The 15,517-nt window shown below is 38.4% G+C and overlaps 1 protein-coding gene across 7 annotated transcripts in view; it reads right to left on the bottom strand.

Moving 5' to 3' along the window:
* The window catches only part of spag9a (sperm associated antigen 9a), a 57,800-nt gene that overhangs the window by 14,407 nt on the left and 27,876 nt on the right, over nt 1–15,517 (bottom strand). For 4 of the 7 annotated variants that reach the window (XM_081386781.1, XM_081386776.1, XM_081386778.1 and 1 more), the window contains 12 exons: nt 14,731–14,890; nt 13,643–13,733; nt 12,982–13,103; nt 12,742–12,753; nt 10,423–10,480; nt 10,185–10,337; nt 9,884–9,938; nt 8,996–9,126; nt 5,989–6,045; nt 5,710–5,874; nt 5,395–5,524; nt 85–174 (listed from right to left, as the gene is read on the bottom strand). In XM_081386781.1, the coding sequence (XP_081242907.1) occupies nt 85–174; nt 5,395–5,524; nt 5,710–5,874; nt 5,989–6,045; nt 8,996–9,126; nt 9,884–9,938; nt 10,185–10,337; nt 10,423–10,480; nt 12,742–12,753; nt 12,982–13,103; nt 13,643–13,733; nt 14,731–14,890 (1,224 nt within the window). The remainder of the gene's footprint in view (nt 1–84; nt 175–5,394; nt 5,525–5,709; nt 5,875–5,988; nt 6,046–8,995; nt 9,127–9,883; nt 9,939–10,184; nt 10,338–10,422; nt 10,481–12,741; nt 12,754–12,981; nt 13,104–13,642; nt 13,734–14,730; nt 14,891–15,517) is intronic. The other 3 variants (XM_081386777.1, XM_081386782.1, XM_081386780.1) reach the window with 1 other exon arrangement.

The following is a 15,517-nucleotide window of genomic DNA, read 5'->3' as shown; positions in this document are numbered from 1 at the left end:
CTGATTTTAATTATTTTCATATTTCAGGTAATTTTCAATCCATTCATCTTTCCTCACTAAATTAACCTTCCTTCTAGTCCTCACCTTCATAGAAGCATCTTTCTGCTCCAGGGGCTTGAGACACACAGGAACAGGTAGGTTTATTTTGTTCTCTGCATGGCCACCATTGGCAACCTATACAGAAAAGGATAGCAGCACAATTATAGATGTAGAAATGTGGAAAATATGGAATTGTTGCAGTGCTTTTAAATAGTACTTAAAGGAGAACTTGGTAACTTTTTTAACTTAATAAAACTGTCTAGAAATCATTTGGATGGTTAAACAACCTGTTCTGGTGATATTGGTGACATTCCCCGCTCCCCCTAGCGTTCCCAGGCGGAAAACCAACCTTGCAACTTGGGGACTACCGTCCCGGCAAGATAGAAATTGGAAGTCTCGTGAGAAGCGAGAACGAGAACGAGAACGAGCGCGAAACACGAATTGCTTTATGGCAATTCGACATAAACACACGCATGTATGATGTATTACCAGATTACCCACCTCGGTAGTCAGACATAGCTCCACATGATACAGTTGACTTGCTCCGATCAAAACAAACGCACATGAGCAGCGGTAGAGAAGGGGAGGAGGCCGCCGCAAGTGAGTTTTTTACGACCGTGTTGTGAAATATACGCCCCCCCACAGCTGTAGGGGGAGCTCGTGGGGAAAACATGCGGCAACAAAACGGAAAATCAGCGAAGAAGTGACTAGAGTTCGCTAGAGTTGCCGAGTTCTCCTTTAAGAGCAAGATAAAAATGAAATAAAACATAACATAAAAAAAGTTTAAATAAATAATATAAAACAGGGTTCGTACACATTTTCCTATATATTTCCATGACTTTTGAAGCAAATAATCATGACTTATATGATAATTCACTTATGACATAAACAAGAGACAGATTATGTGTTTATGTAGTTTATGTGTCCGTTCAAGTGCAAGGAAACGCAAAAGAGGAATCAATTCGGTGTTCGAGCGCTGTCTGAAACGTGCCTCCCTCCCTTTCTCTCTGTTTCAGGTGCGTGATAACGCAAAGATAATGCCGAGTCCCAACTTTCGCCTCTTCTTCCGCGTTTAAAATTGTTTGCATGTGTCAAAGACAAAACATGTCCAAATTATAAACTTTCACTCTATGATGATTAAAGGAGCTGTATGTAAGAAATCTATTTCAATTAATCATAAAATGGCCCTGATGTGTCAATAGACATTAAGAAATCATGTTCATTTCAAATACTTATATCACTGACAACAGTAGTCCGGCCAGGATATTGTAATTTAAAAAGTGGACTTGCAGCCCTCAACTGATGTTGATGTTGTCATCTTGTGTTTTGGCCTGACGCGCCTCCCTCCACCTATCTACCAATCACGAAGTCAGTAGTGTTTCGGGATCCGGGTTGCCAGCTTTGCTCTAACCTACTTTAGTCGGATAAAATGTCTAACGTTACTAAATCAAAAAGACCTCGTTATAATTCAGAAATTCGTTGTGACAAAGTCCGAAATAAAACCAGAATTTGTATAGGAGATGCTTTTGAAAGATGGAGACGGCTGAAAACGGAGAAGAATTTGAACACAGACGCAACGTTGCTAATTTTCTCCAGGACAGGTAAGATTCATCTATGCTTGGCTAACGTTAACTTGTACTTGATGTCAATGGACATTTCATATATTCATGACAGTCGAACAAAGTTATGCATGTTCGTGCAAAGTAACGTAACATTAGCTCACATGGACGTATGCTAACATTTGCAATGCATTATAGGAGCCCGTTTCTCTGTCATTATGCTGAGACGCTGAGGAAAACAACATTAGCACGCCCATTATGGCAATTTGAAACGTAATTGAGACAGAAGCCTAACTTTACCTCAGAAAAAAATTATTCGTCATTCGTTCTTCTCGTACAGTATATCGTGGACTAAGTTACACATGCTGCAAGTTGACCTGTATGACCATTGCTAATGTAATTTAGTTACTCTAACAATATTTTCTAATGGGACTGAAAACAACCCTGTGATAGCCATTGGTGATATTGAATTTGTCCCGCGTTATAATTGCTGTGGCAAATGTTTTGGTTATTTGTTAGCCTACTTATGACAAAAACTTTAGTACTTAAATCGAGATTTTTTTTTTTTCGTATTGAAAAATAAGGAAGTTTTATTTTGTTGTTTATATGTTTTTTTTCTTTGTTTTACTATTATCCTTTTTTTCTCAGATTTTTTCAATTGTAATTGTATTTATATGTTCAAAATAAAGAAATCAAATCAAAAACGCTTATCTCTTCAGCTATTATGGCCCCAGCAATCTTTACGATTATATTTAACTAATGACAATTAGTACATTTTTTAAATACATAGTTACTTATCAAAATATCTCTCATGAAGCATAAACATAATTAACAGAAAAAACATTACTGTGTACGTCTCGTCGTCACTTGCCATTGGAAGCTCATTGAAGCAGCCTACGTTTCTGCTGAATCCTGCAGCTTATCTGGCAACCTCGAGTCAGGGGGGAGGGGGAGGGGATACACCGCTCTACAGTATTTTTAAAGTGATTGCAGTACCAGTTTTGGCCACAATCCTACATACAGTTCCTTTAAATTTTGCAGTTAATCCACGAATCACATGTGTGCCGAACCGTGGGGCCTGATCCGTATGGATCATGGATCAACTGCGATCCGTTCCACCCCTACTAACAGTCAGTAAAAAAAATAACAAATAAAAGCAGTAGCACAAATAAATACAACAGAATAAAGAAACAAATTAAAGGTGGGGTTTCAGGTACGTCTAACAGTATTCAGGTACAGAAATACTACAGACACTGAACTGTAAAAAAAAAAAAAAAAGTAAATTCACTGTAAATTAAAAACAGATTAATCCTTCAAATTAATGTTACAAATGTTATTCAGTCAAGATCAGTGAGTGAATTTCTTTTTCCTTTTTTGCTTGATTAACATGTATGACAGACGGCAGCAGATTTATTAGGCTGATGTCACTTTAAGACCTAATGCATGGATCCGATATAGAGCTGGTAAGTCCCGCCCATCTGTAAAACCCCAAGTGGACCTCTAGGTTGAAAAATCGTCAATGCAAGTGAATGGGAGAAAATAATTATTTTCTGGTCCCGATTGAATTGTGCCATGAATGTGAACATATGTTGTCTGTGAATTTTTTATAGAATTTTTCATGTTACGAGTTTGACAGTATATGGTATGATTCTTCGGCTAGCAGTTGTGGAAAAGACATAACGAGAAAGACTACATGTCGCCTATGTGACGTCACCCCATAAAGTTGACTTACCCGTGGTTTTCGCCAACCTCAACGATTTTGTCCTCTCCCTGAAAGAAGGCGGTGAAGTGCACCAAAGACACAGCCATGTTTAGCGGGATCCGTGAGCTAGTGTCCGTGTGCGAGTGGTGGTGACGTTTCAAACGCGTCGAAAGCAGCGAAGAGTTGTAGTCCACAAAGTGCTCTCACACAAAGTCTAACCGTATCAAACTTCTACCCGCTAAATTGTAGCATTCTTTACACGAAAAGTTATAGAAAAAATTCACAGACAACATATGTTCACATTCATGGCAAAATTCAAACGGGACCAGAAAATAATTATTTTCTCCCATTCACTTGCATTGACGATTTTTCAACCTAGAGGTCCAGGGGGATTAGCGGAAGGGGCGGGACTTACCAGCTCTATACTGATACACATGTTTTCTTTCTCAACTGTTTACGTTCACTTAAGACTTACGTGATTGTGTTCTTGATACTTGCCAAGGTGGGCATTTTGACATAACTTTTATGTGTATTTGGCCATTTAAATGCAATAAGCCATGAAGAAATCTGGTACTCGTGAGCTGTTTGCAAGGCTGCTTTATGTGCGTGCTTTCAGAGAATATGCAAGTACTCAAGTATCAAACGGTTTAAAAATACTTAAAAAGATCTGCAAATGATAAACTTTTGTGACGATGCAACATAGGCCTTTCTGTCAAATTCTGTCCGACAGTTTTGACAGCTGTCTTAAAACGTGAGCAAAAGTCTCGTATCGCAGTGTGCTGTTTTTAAATGACTGATACCCCTATAACTGATATCTATACCCCTCAATGCCACGCAGAAATTAAACATATATTTCACTATACAGATATTTAGATATTCACTATACAGTGAAACACTTTTCCCAAATTTTCTGGGTTTATTTATTTGTCCAAAACTTTTCCAGGCCTGGAAATTGCTATTTTAAAATTTCATGGCTTCTCCAGGTTTTTAATGACCATGCGAACCCTGATAAAATAAAAAATATAATATATAAAAATATCTTGATAGTTTTGAGTTTTCTTCAGGGAAAATAGATGTTACAATATTCCTCATTTAAATAATCCTCAGATTTCCGGAGGGGATACTTGTAGGTTACATTTCTGACACGAAGTAGCGGTAGACCAATCATTGCAGACTGCGCATTTCAGAAGGAGAGTTAGAAACCAAAGCTAAAACAGAGCGTTCAGACAGGGTGAAAACCGGTGCTGCTAAAGTTGTCAAAAGTACAGACTTCGGTACCAAGTTAGTACTGAAATTTTAAAAATGTGTCGATACCAGCATTTCCCTCTAGCATTTTGAGCGCTGTTGAACAGATTTTTAAACACCTCTGATTGGCCACTGTGTTGAGACGCTCAACATATATGTCTGTGATTGGCCATTGTGTTGACGGACGTGCTCAACATATATGTCTGTGATTGGCCATTGTGTTGACACGCTTAACATATATACGTCTGTGATTGGCTACAATGATCATCGCTTAAAAAACATATTGTCTTTGACGCTCTATGCGGAGCGCTAACACAGATACACACAGGAGCATTTAAAAGCGGCGTCTATCAGCGAATCCGGGATTTTAAACGCTCCCGTGTGTATCTGTGCAAGCGCTCGGTGAAGAGCGTCAAAGATGTCATTGTTGATCATTGTAGCCAATCACAGACATACATGTTGAGCGCGTCAACATAATGGCCAATCAGAGGTGTTTCAACAGCGCTCAAAATGCTAGAGGGAAATGCTGGTATAGACACATTTTTTAAATTTCAGTACTTTTTGACAACTCTAGGTGCTGCAATTATAAATTATAAGACAAATGTAAATTATAAGAAAAATTTGTTTTTTGAACATTAAATGATGTAAACGTATTCCAATCTAGTAGACCCCATAAACAAAATTATGAATCCCCTTTAAGAACAAGATAACCGTACAATTATAGATATTTTACAAAAAATATAAGAAGAAAAGATGTCATTTAAATTTTTTTTTTTTTTTTTTATCAATAAACTAAAAATAGTCACTGCTTTTTTGTGACAATATACTATCAAGACGTATAACTCTTGCCTTGCATTTGCCCGGGAGACTCCAGCCATGTGCGATCACCCTGCCATCCTCTTTCTGCATGTGGGCTTTCACATGCTGGTACTGAGCCCGCTTCTGCTCCCGACGGGACAGAGAACCACTTGAGTCCACCCTAATGAGAAAAACAGAGAAACAACAACAAGGGAGGAGAGGATCAGAGCATGATGAATTGAGTTTGATGTGCTGGGTGATGCCAGACAGGAACATCTTCATATGAGGTTTATAGACCTAAAATGGTTCTCAACAGCCATAACATTTTTAATATGTTTGACAAGGTAAAACATCGGTATAAGTTACTCTTCTTTAAGGAAGTCGAATGCTTTGGACTTTTCTCTGGGGAACTGGGAGAAGGTGTTGCTCTTTTTCATGATGCTGGGTGGGTTGTACTTGACGTTGGATGGTAAACCTCTCGCTGTGTTGCTGGATGTTGAGGAACTGGAGGAACTGAACAGGCGACTGAAGCTGGAACAGGACATGGAGAGATGGACGTGAACAGGTCGAACTCACATGTGTGATCTTTATGATTAGCATGCATGTGGACGAATTTTCAGGAGCAGTTAAGATAAAAGGTCTTACAATTGCCTGATGCTTGACCTCTTCTTCTCTGCAACTTCAGAGTTTTCCCTTGAAGCTCTGTGGAAAAACAATACATCACTGTAGGAGAGCCGTGAGCAACCAGACGCGTCTCCATGTGGCGGTGTGGGGTTTTTGCTCATTAACCAGAAAAACTGGCCTACTTTCTTGGACAATTAGTATGAGAACAGAGTTCAAGCTGAGCGTAAAAAAGATGGTCTTGTCAGACACTAAAGACATCGGAAATAAACAAACAGTTTACAAACAGACTACAAAACAGTAGCATCATAATTAGCATATAATTTGCTTGGCTGCTGTGCAAACAAATTTATTATAATTTTGGACAAAACAAAAAAATTATTAAAAAGGACAGGAAAAGAGCTTTCATGTTTCATTTTGGACAATAAAGTTATATTGTATATTGCCTATTATAAAATTTTAAAGATTTCTCATTTTGTTGCGGAGGCCTGTGACAACAACGTCAAAGAACACTTTAATTTTCTCATAATATACATTGCAGCATCACATCTTTTCTCACAGTGTCGGAAACAGTTTGATAAAGGATTCAGACTGGTCTGTTGCCCAGTCTGTTGTGATTGATCTACTTTGTTCTGATTGGTCAGATAGCCGAGTCTGTTGTGATTGGCCTACTCTGCTCTGATTGGTCAGATTTGTTGCCCAGTCTGTTGTGATTGGTCTACTCTACTCTTATTGGTCACATCTGTTGCCCAGTCTGTTGTGATTGGTCTACTTTGCTCTGATTGGTTAGATTTGTTGCCCAGTCTGTTGTGATTGGTCTACTCTGCTCTTATTGGTCAGATCTGTTGCCCAGTCTGTTGTGATTGGTCTACTCTGCTCTTATTGGTCACATCTGTTGCCCAGTCTGTTGTGATTGGTCTACTTTGCTCTGATTGGTTAGATTTGTTGCCCAGTCTGTTGTGATTGGTCTACTCTGCTCTTATTGGTCAGATATGTTGCCCAGTCTGTTGTGATTCTCAATACTAGTTTTACTTGATCTTAGTGCTGCGTTCGATACTATAGATCATACAATACTCTTAGATCGACTACAAAATTATACTGGTGTTCAAGGACAAGCATTAAGCTGGTTTAGATCGTATTTATCTGACCGCTACCATTTTGTTTATTTAAATGGAGAAAAATCGATCATAACTCCAGTAAACTATGGAGTGCCGCAGGGATCTGTCTTAGGCCCTCTATTATTCTCAATATATATGCTGCCACTTGGAAATATTATAAGGAAACATGGAATTAGTTTCCATTGTTATGCTGATGACACTCAAATATATATTTCATCACGGCCGGATGAAAACGCTAAATTATCCAAATTGACAGAGTGTGTTAAAGATATAAAAGATTGGATGTCGCGCAATTTCCTTTTATTGAATCCAGACAAGACAGAGGTAATACTTATCGGTTCAAAAAACCACCCACAAAACCTCTCACAATACAACTTTAACATTGTAGTTAGGTTTAGGATGTCCTGTTACTTCATCCTCTACAGTAAAAGACCTGGGTGTTATACTAGACTGCAACCTGTCTTTTGAAAATCATATTTCATATGTTACAAAAACAGCCTTTTTCCACCTTAGAAACATTGCTAAGCTACGTAATATGCTATCTGTTTCTGATGCAGAAAAGTTAGTTCATGCATTCATGACCTCGAGACTAGATTACTGTAATGCTTTATTAGCTGGTTGTCCTGCATCCTCAATAAACAAGCTACAGTTAGTTCAAAATGCCGCCGCTAGAGTTCTTACTAGATCAAGAAAATATGATCATATAACACCAATTTTATCATCACTACATTGGTTACCTATAAAGTCACGTATTAATTACAAGGTATTGCTACTGACTTATAAAGCCCTAAACGGCTTAGCTCCAGTCTATTTAACCGATCTTCTATCTCCCTATAATCCACCGCGCTCTTTAAGATCACTAAATTCGAGGCTTTTGGTCATACCTAGGATATCCAGATCCACCAAAGGAGGGAGAGCATTTTCACATTTAGCTCCAAAACTCTGGAATAGTCTTCCGGATACTGTTCGTTGCTCAGACTCGCTCTCCCAGTTTAAAACTAGATTAAAGACGCATCTCTTCAGCCAGGCATTTATATAATACTTTTAATCTTACAGTGAAATCCGGTCTGTAGTTCATAAACGCCAGAGGAGAACTGGCCCCCGACTGAGCCCGGGTTCTCCCAAGGTTTTTTTTTCTCCATTCGGTCACCTGATGGAGTTTTTCGGTTCCTTTCCACTGTTGCCTTTGGCTTGATCAGTTGGGGATATTTGGTGATATTTAATTGAATTAATCAATCAACGATACTATTGATCAGCATTACCAAACGTGGACGTTCCACTAGAAACAAACATTGATGTATTGTTTTAATTTATTACTGTGAAGCTGCTTTGATACAACCTATGTTGTGAAAAGCGCTATATAAATAAACTTGACTTGACTTGACTTGATTGGTCAACTCTGCTCTTATTGGTCACCTCTGTTGTCCAGTCTGTTGTGATTGGTCAACTCTGCTCTTATTGGTCACCTCTGTTGTCCAGTCTGTTGTGATTGGTCTACTCTGCTCTTATTGGTTAGATTTGTTGTCCAGTCTGTTGTGATTGGTCTACTCTGCTCTTATTGGTCACATCTGTTGCCCAGACTGTTGCGATTGGACTACTTTGCTATGATTGGTCAGATGACCCAGTGAGTTGTGATTGGCCTACTCTGCTCTGATTTGTTACAAACCTAAATAGGTTCGGGCAGGTAAGACTGGAATTACTGACAACTCGTTTCAGGCAGTTCAGAATCGGTTCTTGCATTTAAGAGATAATAACTTAACCTGTTGTGCACTTTGATCTTTGCAGACCTTTTACATTCACAAACATCTATAATGCACACTACAAGTAAGGTAATATCCAAAAAAGCATAATAGGGGCACTTTAAAGAAAAAATATCCTTTCATTACAGGGCTGTGTTACAGTGAAATGCTTACCGGATCATTTCTGTCCACCTGACGGCCTCCTGCAGCTCCATCAGTCTCTCCTTGTACTGATTTCGCTCCATCAGGACTCGAGCCATCTCCACCCGTGTGAACCTTCTCCTCTGAGCTGTGGGCACATCGCTCTGCGGAAACCCAATGAAAGAGATGCATGTTAAATTATTTTAACATGCATTAGCTGTCATTTTTTGTTTTAAATATAATAATATAATATGCCAAGCTAAATGGCATTGTAACAAGTCAGCTAAAATGTAGAATGAATATTATGCATTGGAGAGCAAGGGAACAATTTCTGTGAATTAAAGTTATTGAAGTTATAATTTACACAAAACTATCATATGGCTTCAGAAGACCTGAAATATACACAACTGTTCAAAAGTTTGGAGTCAGTAAGATTCATTAATGTTTTTGAAAGAACTCTTACACTCACCAAGGCTGCATTTACTTGATCAAAAATACAGTAAAAACAGTAATATTGTGAAATATTACTCCAATTTAAAATAAATATTTTCATTTTTAATATATTTTAAGATCAAATTTATTCCTGTGATGGTAAAGCTGAATTTTCAGCATCATTACTACAGTCGTCAGTGTCACATGATCCTTCAGAAATCATTCTAATATGATGGTTTGATGCTCAAGAAACATTTATTATTATTATCAATTTTGAAAACAGTTGTGCTGCTTAATATTTTAGCAACATTTATTTGAAATAGAAATCTTTTGTAACATTATGAATGTCTTTACTGTCCCTTTTTGATCATTGTAACGCATCCTTGCTGAATCAAAGAATTCATTTCTTTGCAAAAAAAAAATGTCACTGACCCCAAACTTGTGAACGGTGGTGTATAATTCTTGAAATAATATTTTCATTCCACTCACCTCATCTTCGTCTTTATTATTGTTCTCTTTGGCCACCTCTGTCTCCGCTTTCACTCTGTTATAAAATATTCTTATGAGTCCCTAATTTTCAGTGCAATTGTACAGTCTAATTAAACATTTAATTACATAGTCCAAGTAGCATGTTATGAAAAAGTTGCACATTAATGTGATAAACAACCTGTGGCTGCTAACCTGAATATGCCATGTTTGATTTATTCCACTACTGCATGATAACTACACCCTGAAAACTGCATATAAATGCACCCTTTTGGCTTTTTATTTGGACACAAAAATGACTCACTTTTTGAGTTCCTCCTCCAGCTCCTTGGTTTTCTCCTCTAGTTTGGTTTTGGCCTGCAAAACCGCATCCAGCTCCCCTTGAAGAACCTCTCTCTCACAGGACAGCTCGTCCACACGAGCGATCAAATCATTCTTCACAACGTTCAATGCATTTCTGTGCACACAAACAATATGGTGTCAACAACAAAGCCACATAAAACAGCAAATAAACTGTAAAAAGCAACTAAAAATGGACTCACTTTGTCTCAAGCAATTGCACATTTTCCTGAATAAGATTCTCCACCTCACGACTCATGCCTGCAAAATACAACACAAAATGATTAGTGTAAAACCAAGGCAAATTGATGACAACTGCAATGATCCAATGATAAACACTGTTAAAAAAAAAAAAAAAAAAAAAAAAGAGTTTTATGTGCCCTGTGTTTTTAGGTTGGACAGGCCATATGAATGGTCTTACCGGAAAGACTCGGATGTGAAAGCGCATGCACTGCATGTGTTTCGACAGAGAGACAGACACATGGAGAGTGAAACAGGAATGGACAGCTGTGAGGTGAGAGTTAACAGGTCACAGAAAAACCAAGAGAGATGCTGGAAAGAGTGGAGAGTCCACTGACAGATCAGCACGACTCTTCAACCACATTTAGATGAGCTATTTAACCAGGCCCACACTGAATCCATGCCAAGATTATTTAATATTACGGCTGATTTGTCCAACAAGACAGCGACGAACAAAGAGTGTAGTGTGGGAGACCAGGCTTCACTTTGTGAAAAAGGTTTAACAAAAACTTGGGCAATTAAAGTAATTTTGAGGGTATCAAAATTGTGTTTTTTTTTTTTGTTTTTTTGAGCTTTAAAAATTATTTTGGGGATGCTAAAGATTTCTAAGTTCCAATGCCTTTATGACTAAATTGGAAGATAAAATCATTAAAACATGTAATGCACATTATTTAAAGTATGTGGTTGAAAACTGTTCTTGACTCATAAAGATGAACAATATTTTCTGGTAAAAAATATTTAAATTATACCATTTAAAATAAATATAATATATACACTACAATTCAAAAGTCGGGGGTTTCTACGGTTGTTGTTTTTTTTTTTAAGAAATTAATACTTTATTCAGCAAGGACACATTAAATTGATCAAAATCAATTTGGCATTAATCAACATTAAAGACATTTATAATGTTACAAAATATTTCTATTTTAAAATAAATGCTGTTTTTTTACTTTTTTATTCATCATAGAATCAACGTCCTAACGTTGTGGGACATACATTATAGCTGCGACCAGGTAGCTAGCCTTATTAGGCCTCCTGTGGGTGGCCTCAATATTTGTGTTGGTGTAGTATGGTTCCCAACGGTATATGTGTGTAGCAGAATTGACTGGCTATCAGGTAGTAGACCTAACCAGGCCTCACTGATGATGAGTCCCCGGCAGTATGATTTTGGCTGACAGCACTGACTTGCTTCAGGCCTAGTAGGCCTCTCAACCTTCTAAGTGAGTCTTGAGTGACGGGGTATACAAACAGTGGTGTTTATGGTCTTGACCTTAGCAAGGCCTCCCTGACCCTGAGCCCCATCATGGGGTGCTTGACTGTTAATTCGCTGGCCAATCAGACAATTGGCTTTAGTGGGCCTCTCTGGAGGCTAGCCCCAATTATGATCAGCTGAATAGGATTGACCACTGTCAGGCGGTTGGCCTTATCAGGCCACCATGTAGCTCGGCCCCCAATCTTATGGCCATGGCAGTCCGTTTCTTACCTAAAGAAAACTTTCAGACGACCGGCTTTAACAGGACGCTCCGAGACTGAGCCCCAAGACTTGACTGACACAGGGTTCAGGGTTCATAGCAATAACCAGTTTTAGCTTGTTATCGGGTAGTAGGCCTCTCCAGGCCTCCTTGAAGAAGAGTTCCCACGGATGCTAGCTATCAGGTATTAGGCCTCATCAGGCCTCTCTGAAGGCAAAGTCCCAAGGATGGGCAAGTGCACAGCTAGCTGTACTGGCTGCCAGGTAGTAAGCCTCACTAGGCCTCCCTAAAGGCGAGTTCCCAAATACGGGCACTAGGTAGCCAGCCCTCTGGTTTTCAGGTAGTAGGCCTCACCAGGCCTCCTTGTAAGTGGTCTCCCAGTGACGCTGGGTTCTGGCAGCTAGTGGCCGATTGCTATCAGTTCAGCTGGCCTTAGCAGGCAGCTTCTGAAGGCAATCTGTTTAACAGACTCTAATCACATGTCAATACGCAGAACTTTGCAGATTTCTATAATAATTACTGCAGAAAATGTGAAAACGTCGGCAGATTCTGTGTGGCCTTGGGAATAACACTAGAACTATATTATGTGCTACATCTAGTTAAAAATAAGGACAGTAGGTAAAAATGTTCATATCATGTTGCTGCTTTAGTCCAAACCCATATGGCTGGCACTATTTATTTGCTGTATGATTTAGTTAAAGTGGAAAGTATGAAGAAGTAAGAATGGAAGATTAAGATGCTAAGAAAGATGCTAAGTGAAACAGAGGATGCTGATTCTCTGACATAAAGAAGCAAGGATGTCATACACACCGGAGTACTCCACTGCGGTTAGAGGGAAGAGCAGGACAACAGGGCATGGAGAGAGAAATCTGGGTCAGTTCAACATGCAGAACAGAGCATCATGGGACAGTGCCACTATATCTCAGAGCATCTCATAATGATGGAAAATGACACACATTTATTGTTTATAAAAATAAAGCTCCGGTAAAAATGTCATATGTTTGTGTAATACTCTTCATAATATCTGAAAACGAACAGCAGTAAACCCACCTAACAGATCTGCTCCTTCATCCACGTCTCCAATCAAACCTGTGCCTGCTGACGACACTTCTTCAAAGAGAGAGTCCGTGTTCCGGTCAAATGCCATGTTCTCAATCCCTTGGGTCGGGGTACTTCAACACATCAGCAACAGGCATGTTACATCATTCAAATATATGCCAGCATTGGATTTATTCTGAGAGGGTAATAACAACTCAGCAGTTACTCAGTTCAGTTTAGAGAATCCTATTGAACTGAGGTTTTAAGGTGTAATCTCCATTGTTGGAAAAGTTACTTTTAAATGTAATGCATTACAATATTGCGTTACTCCCTTTAAAAAGTACTTAGGTATTTTTTGTGGAATGCGTTACGTTACTTTTGAGTTTCTTTATCTGATCTGAAGTGTTTAAAGCAGTAATGCGTTCAACAACACAACCTATATAACATACACCTTACTCTTCTTTTAAAAACAAATTTACAATATTACTTTAAAATATTTCCTTACCTCTAGAGCTATGTATGCCATAATGTGATTACGTAATGCAATGCGTTACTCCAACACTGATCATCTCTTTTAAAACCTAGTACACTGCCTACCTAAACAGCATTGTTTGGGCATCATAGACACATTCAAAGGTTGTTTCAGACACAGTGTTTGATTTTAGTTGGATACCTTGCACCTTTAGATCCGAGGTCCATGTCCAGCTCTGGGGTGGACTCAATAATGGCCTGAACATCTGACGTCTCCTCATTATCAGCCAGACCTGAATAATCAGAATGAATAATTACATATTTGCTCTGGGGACTCAATGCATTTAACATGTGATCTGCAATATGTAAGCATGCTTGTATCATATTACATGGTTGCTAGAGTTTAAGATGCTATTTACACCGAGTACAAATAATGATAGCTGCTATTTACACTAAGTTTAAATAGCAATTTAGATTATATTTACTCAAAGTGAAAAAAAGCTATTTTACTTATAAATAGTGGCAGATACTGTTTGCACCTCAGTGTTGTTGTACATGAAACTGTATGCAATAATAACAGTCTAAATTATTAAATGGATGCTGGCTTATTGGGACAATAAAGCCATCCCTACACCTACCCCTAACCCTAACTGATAAACACTTTATTATTAAACACACGTTAGACACTTTAATACCACTTTTCGAATATTTTCTTAATTTTTATTGAAAATAAATGCCTTTCCATCGTGATATGTGATGGGAAAAGGGAGTAGAGCGAGTTCGGCAAAAGATGGATTCGAAAACGGGTCGATTTGTGTCAAAACTTTCTGCCAAGCACCTTTTTTTGTTGTCTGTCCCAACCAAACGTCAGTGGGCGGAGTTAGTGTAAATAGCCTCTGTCAACAAGGCAGACTGTTGCACTTAGTGTAAATAGACACTCCGTAATAATAAATGTTTCTTGATCACCAAATCATCATATTAGAATGATTTCTGGAGGATCATGTGACACTGAAGACTGGAGTAATATGCTGAAAATTCTGCTTTGCATCACAGGAATAAATGACATTTTAAAACAGATTAACATAGAAAACAGTTATTTTAAATGGTACACCTCACATTATTACTGTTTTCACTGTACATTTGATCAAATAAATGCAGCCTTGGTGAGCAGAAGAACATCTTCTAAAACAAAAAATCTTACCAACCCCAAACTTTTGCATAACATTCTGCAATTTTAGAGTTATTTAAGCTTGTACTGATGCTTCCATCCCCAGTAAAAGAGTGTCTAACCTGCAGAGACGCTCCTGGTCCCGGGAACAGCCTGAACATCTGTGTTCTTCCAGAACCCATCTCCATCCTCTCGATGGGAGTCCAGGGCCAGGTCAGAGGCCGTGGTGGACATGGGAGTGACAGACTTTGAGCCCCCCTGGCTGAGGTCAGACAGCTCATCCTGAAATCATTCAACGCACAATGATCATTACGACAAGGTCAGAGGTCGCAGCTCAAGGACAGAGGAGAGCATGAACAACATGAAAAGCATAGAGGGGTAGGGATATCACTTTATCCCAGCACATTTAACAACCTGAGGTGACACCAACGAGCAAACACAGGACAGACACAATGAAAAAATATAATGAATAATATTCATAACTGCTGGGACTGGTAAACATCATCAAACTTATTTGAAAGGGGGATTCTGAAATTGGTGTCAAATAATAACTAGATAAATCAGTGTCAGTTCAGGATACAGAACAAAGGTATGAAAATAGAATAAGACTGTAAAAACAAGAGAAGCACTTGACAGCTCACTGATGCTACTGTAAGAAAGCTTACAAGAAGATACACAGATAACAACACAACAACAGAGAACTGTGCTTCAAACACACACAAAAATAAAAAAAATTGAGATTGATCGATACAGATTATTTTTTCTGATATCCAGAACCAATGCTTTTTGACACAATAATAAAAAAATAACAATTATTAAAAAATATATTTAAAAAGTGTATGCATAATAATAATAATATTATGCCATTATATATGCTTAAAATATTGTTTAATTTCTGCTTTTTGACAC

Source organism: Scardinius erythrophthalmus (assembly GCF_964197995.2).
Source record: "Scardinius erythrophthalmus genome assembly, chromosome: 1".
Taxonomy (NCBI): domain Eukaryota; kingdom Metazoa; phylum Chordata; class Actinopteri; order Cypriniformes; family Leuciscidae; genus Scardinius; species Scardinius erythrophthalmus.
This window is presented reverse-complemented; position numbering and strand designations above follow the sequence as displayed.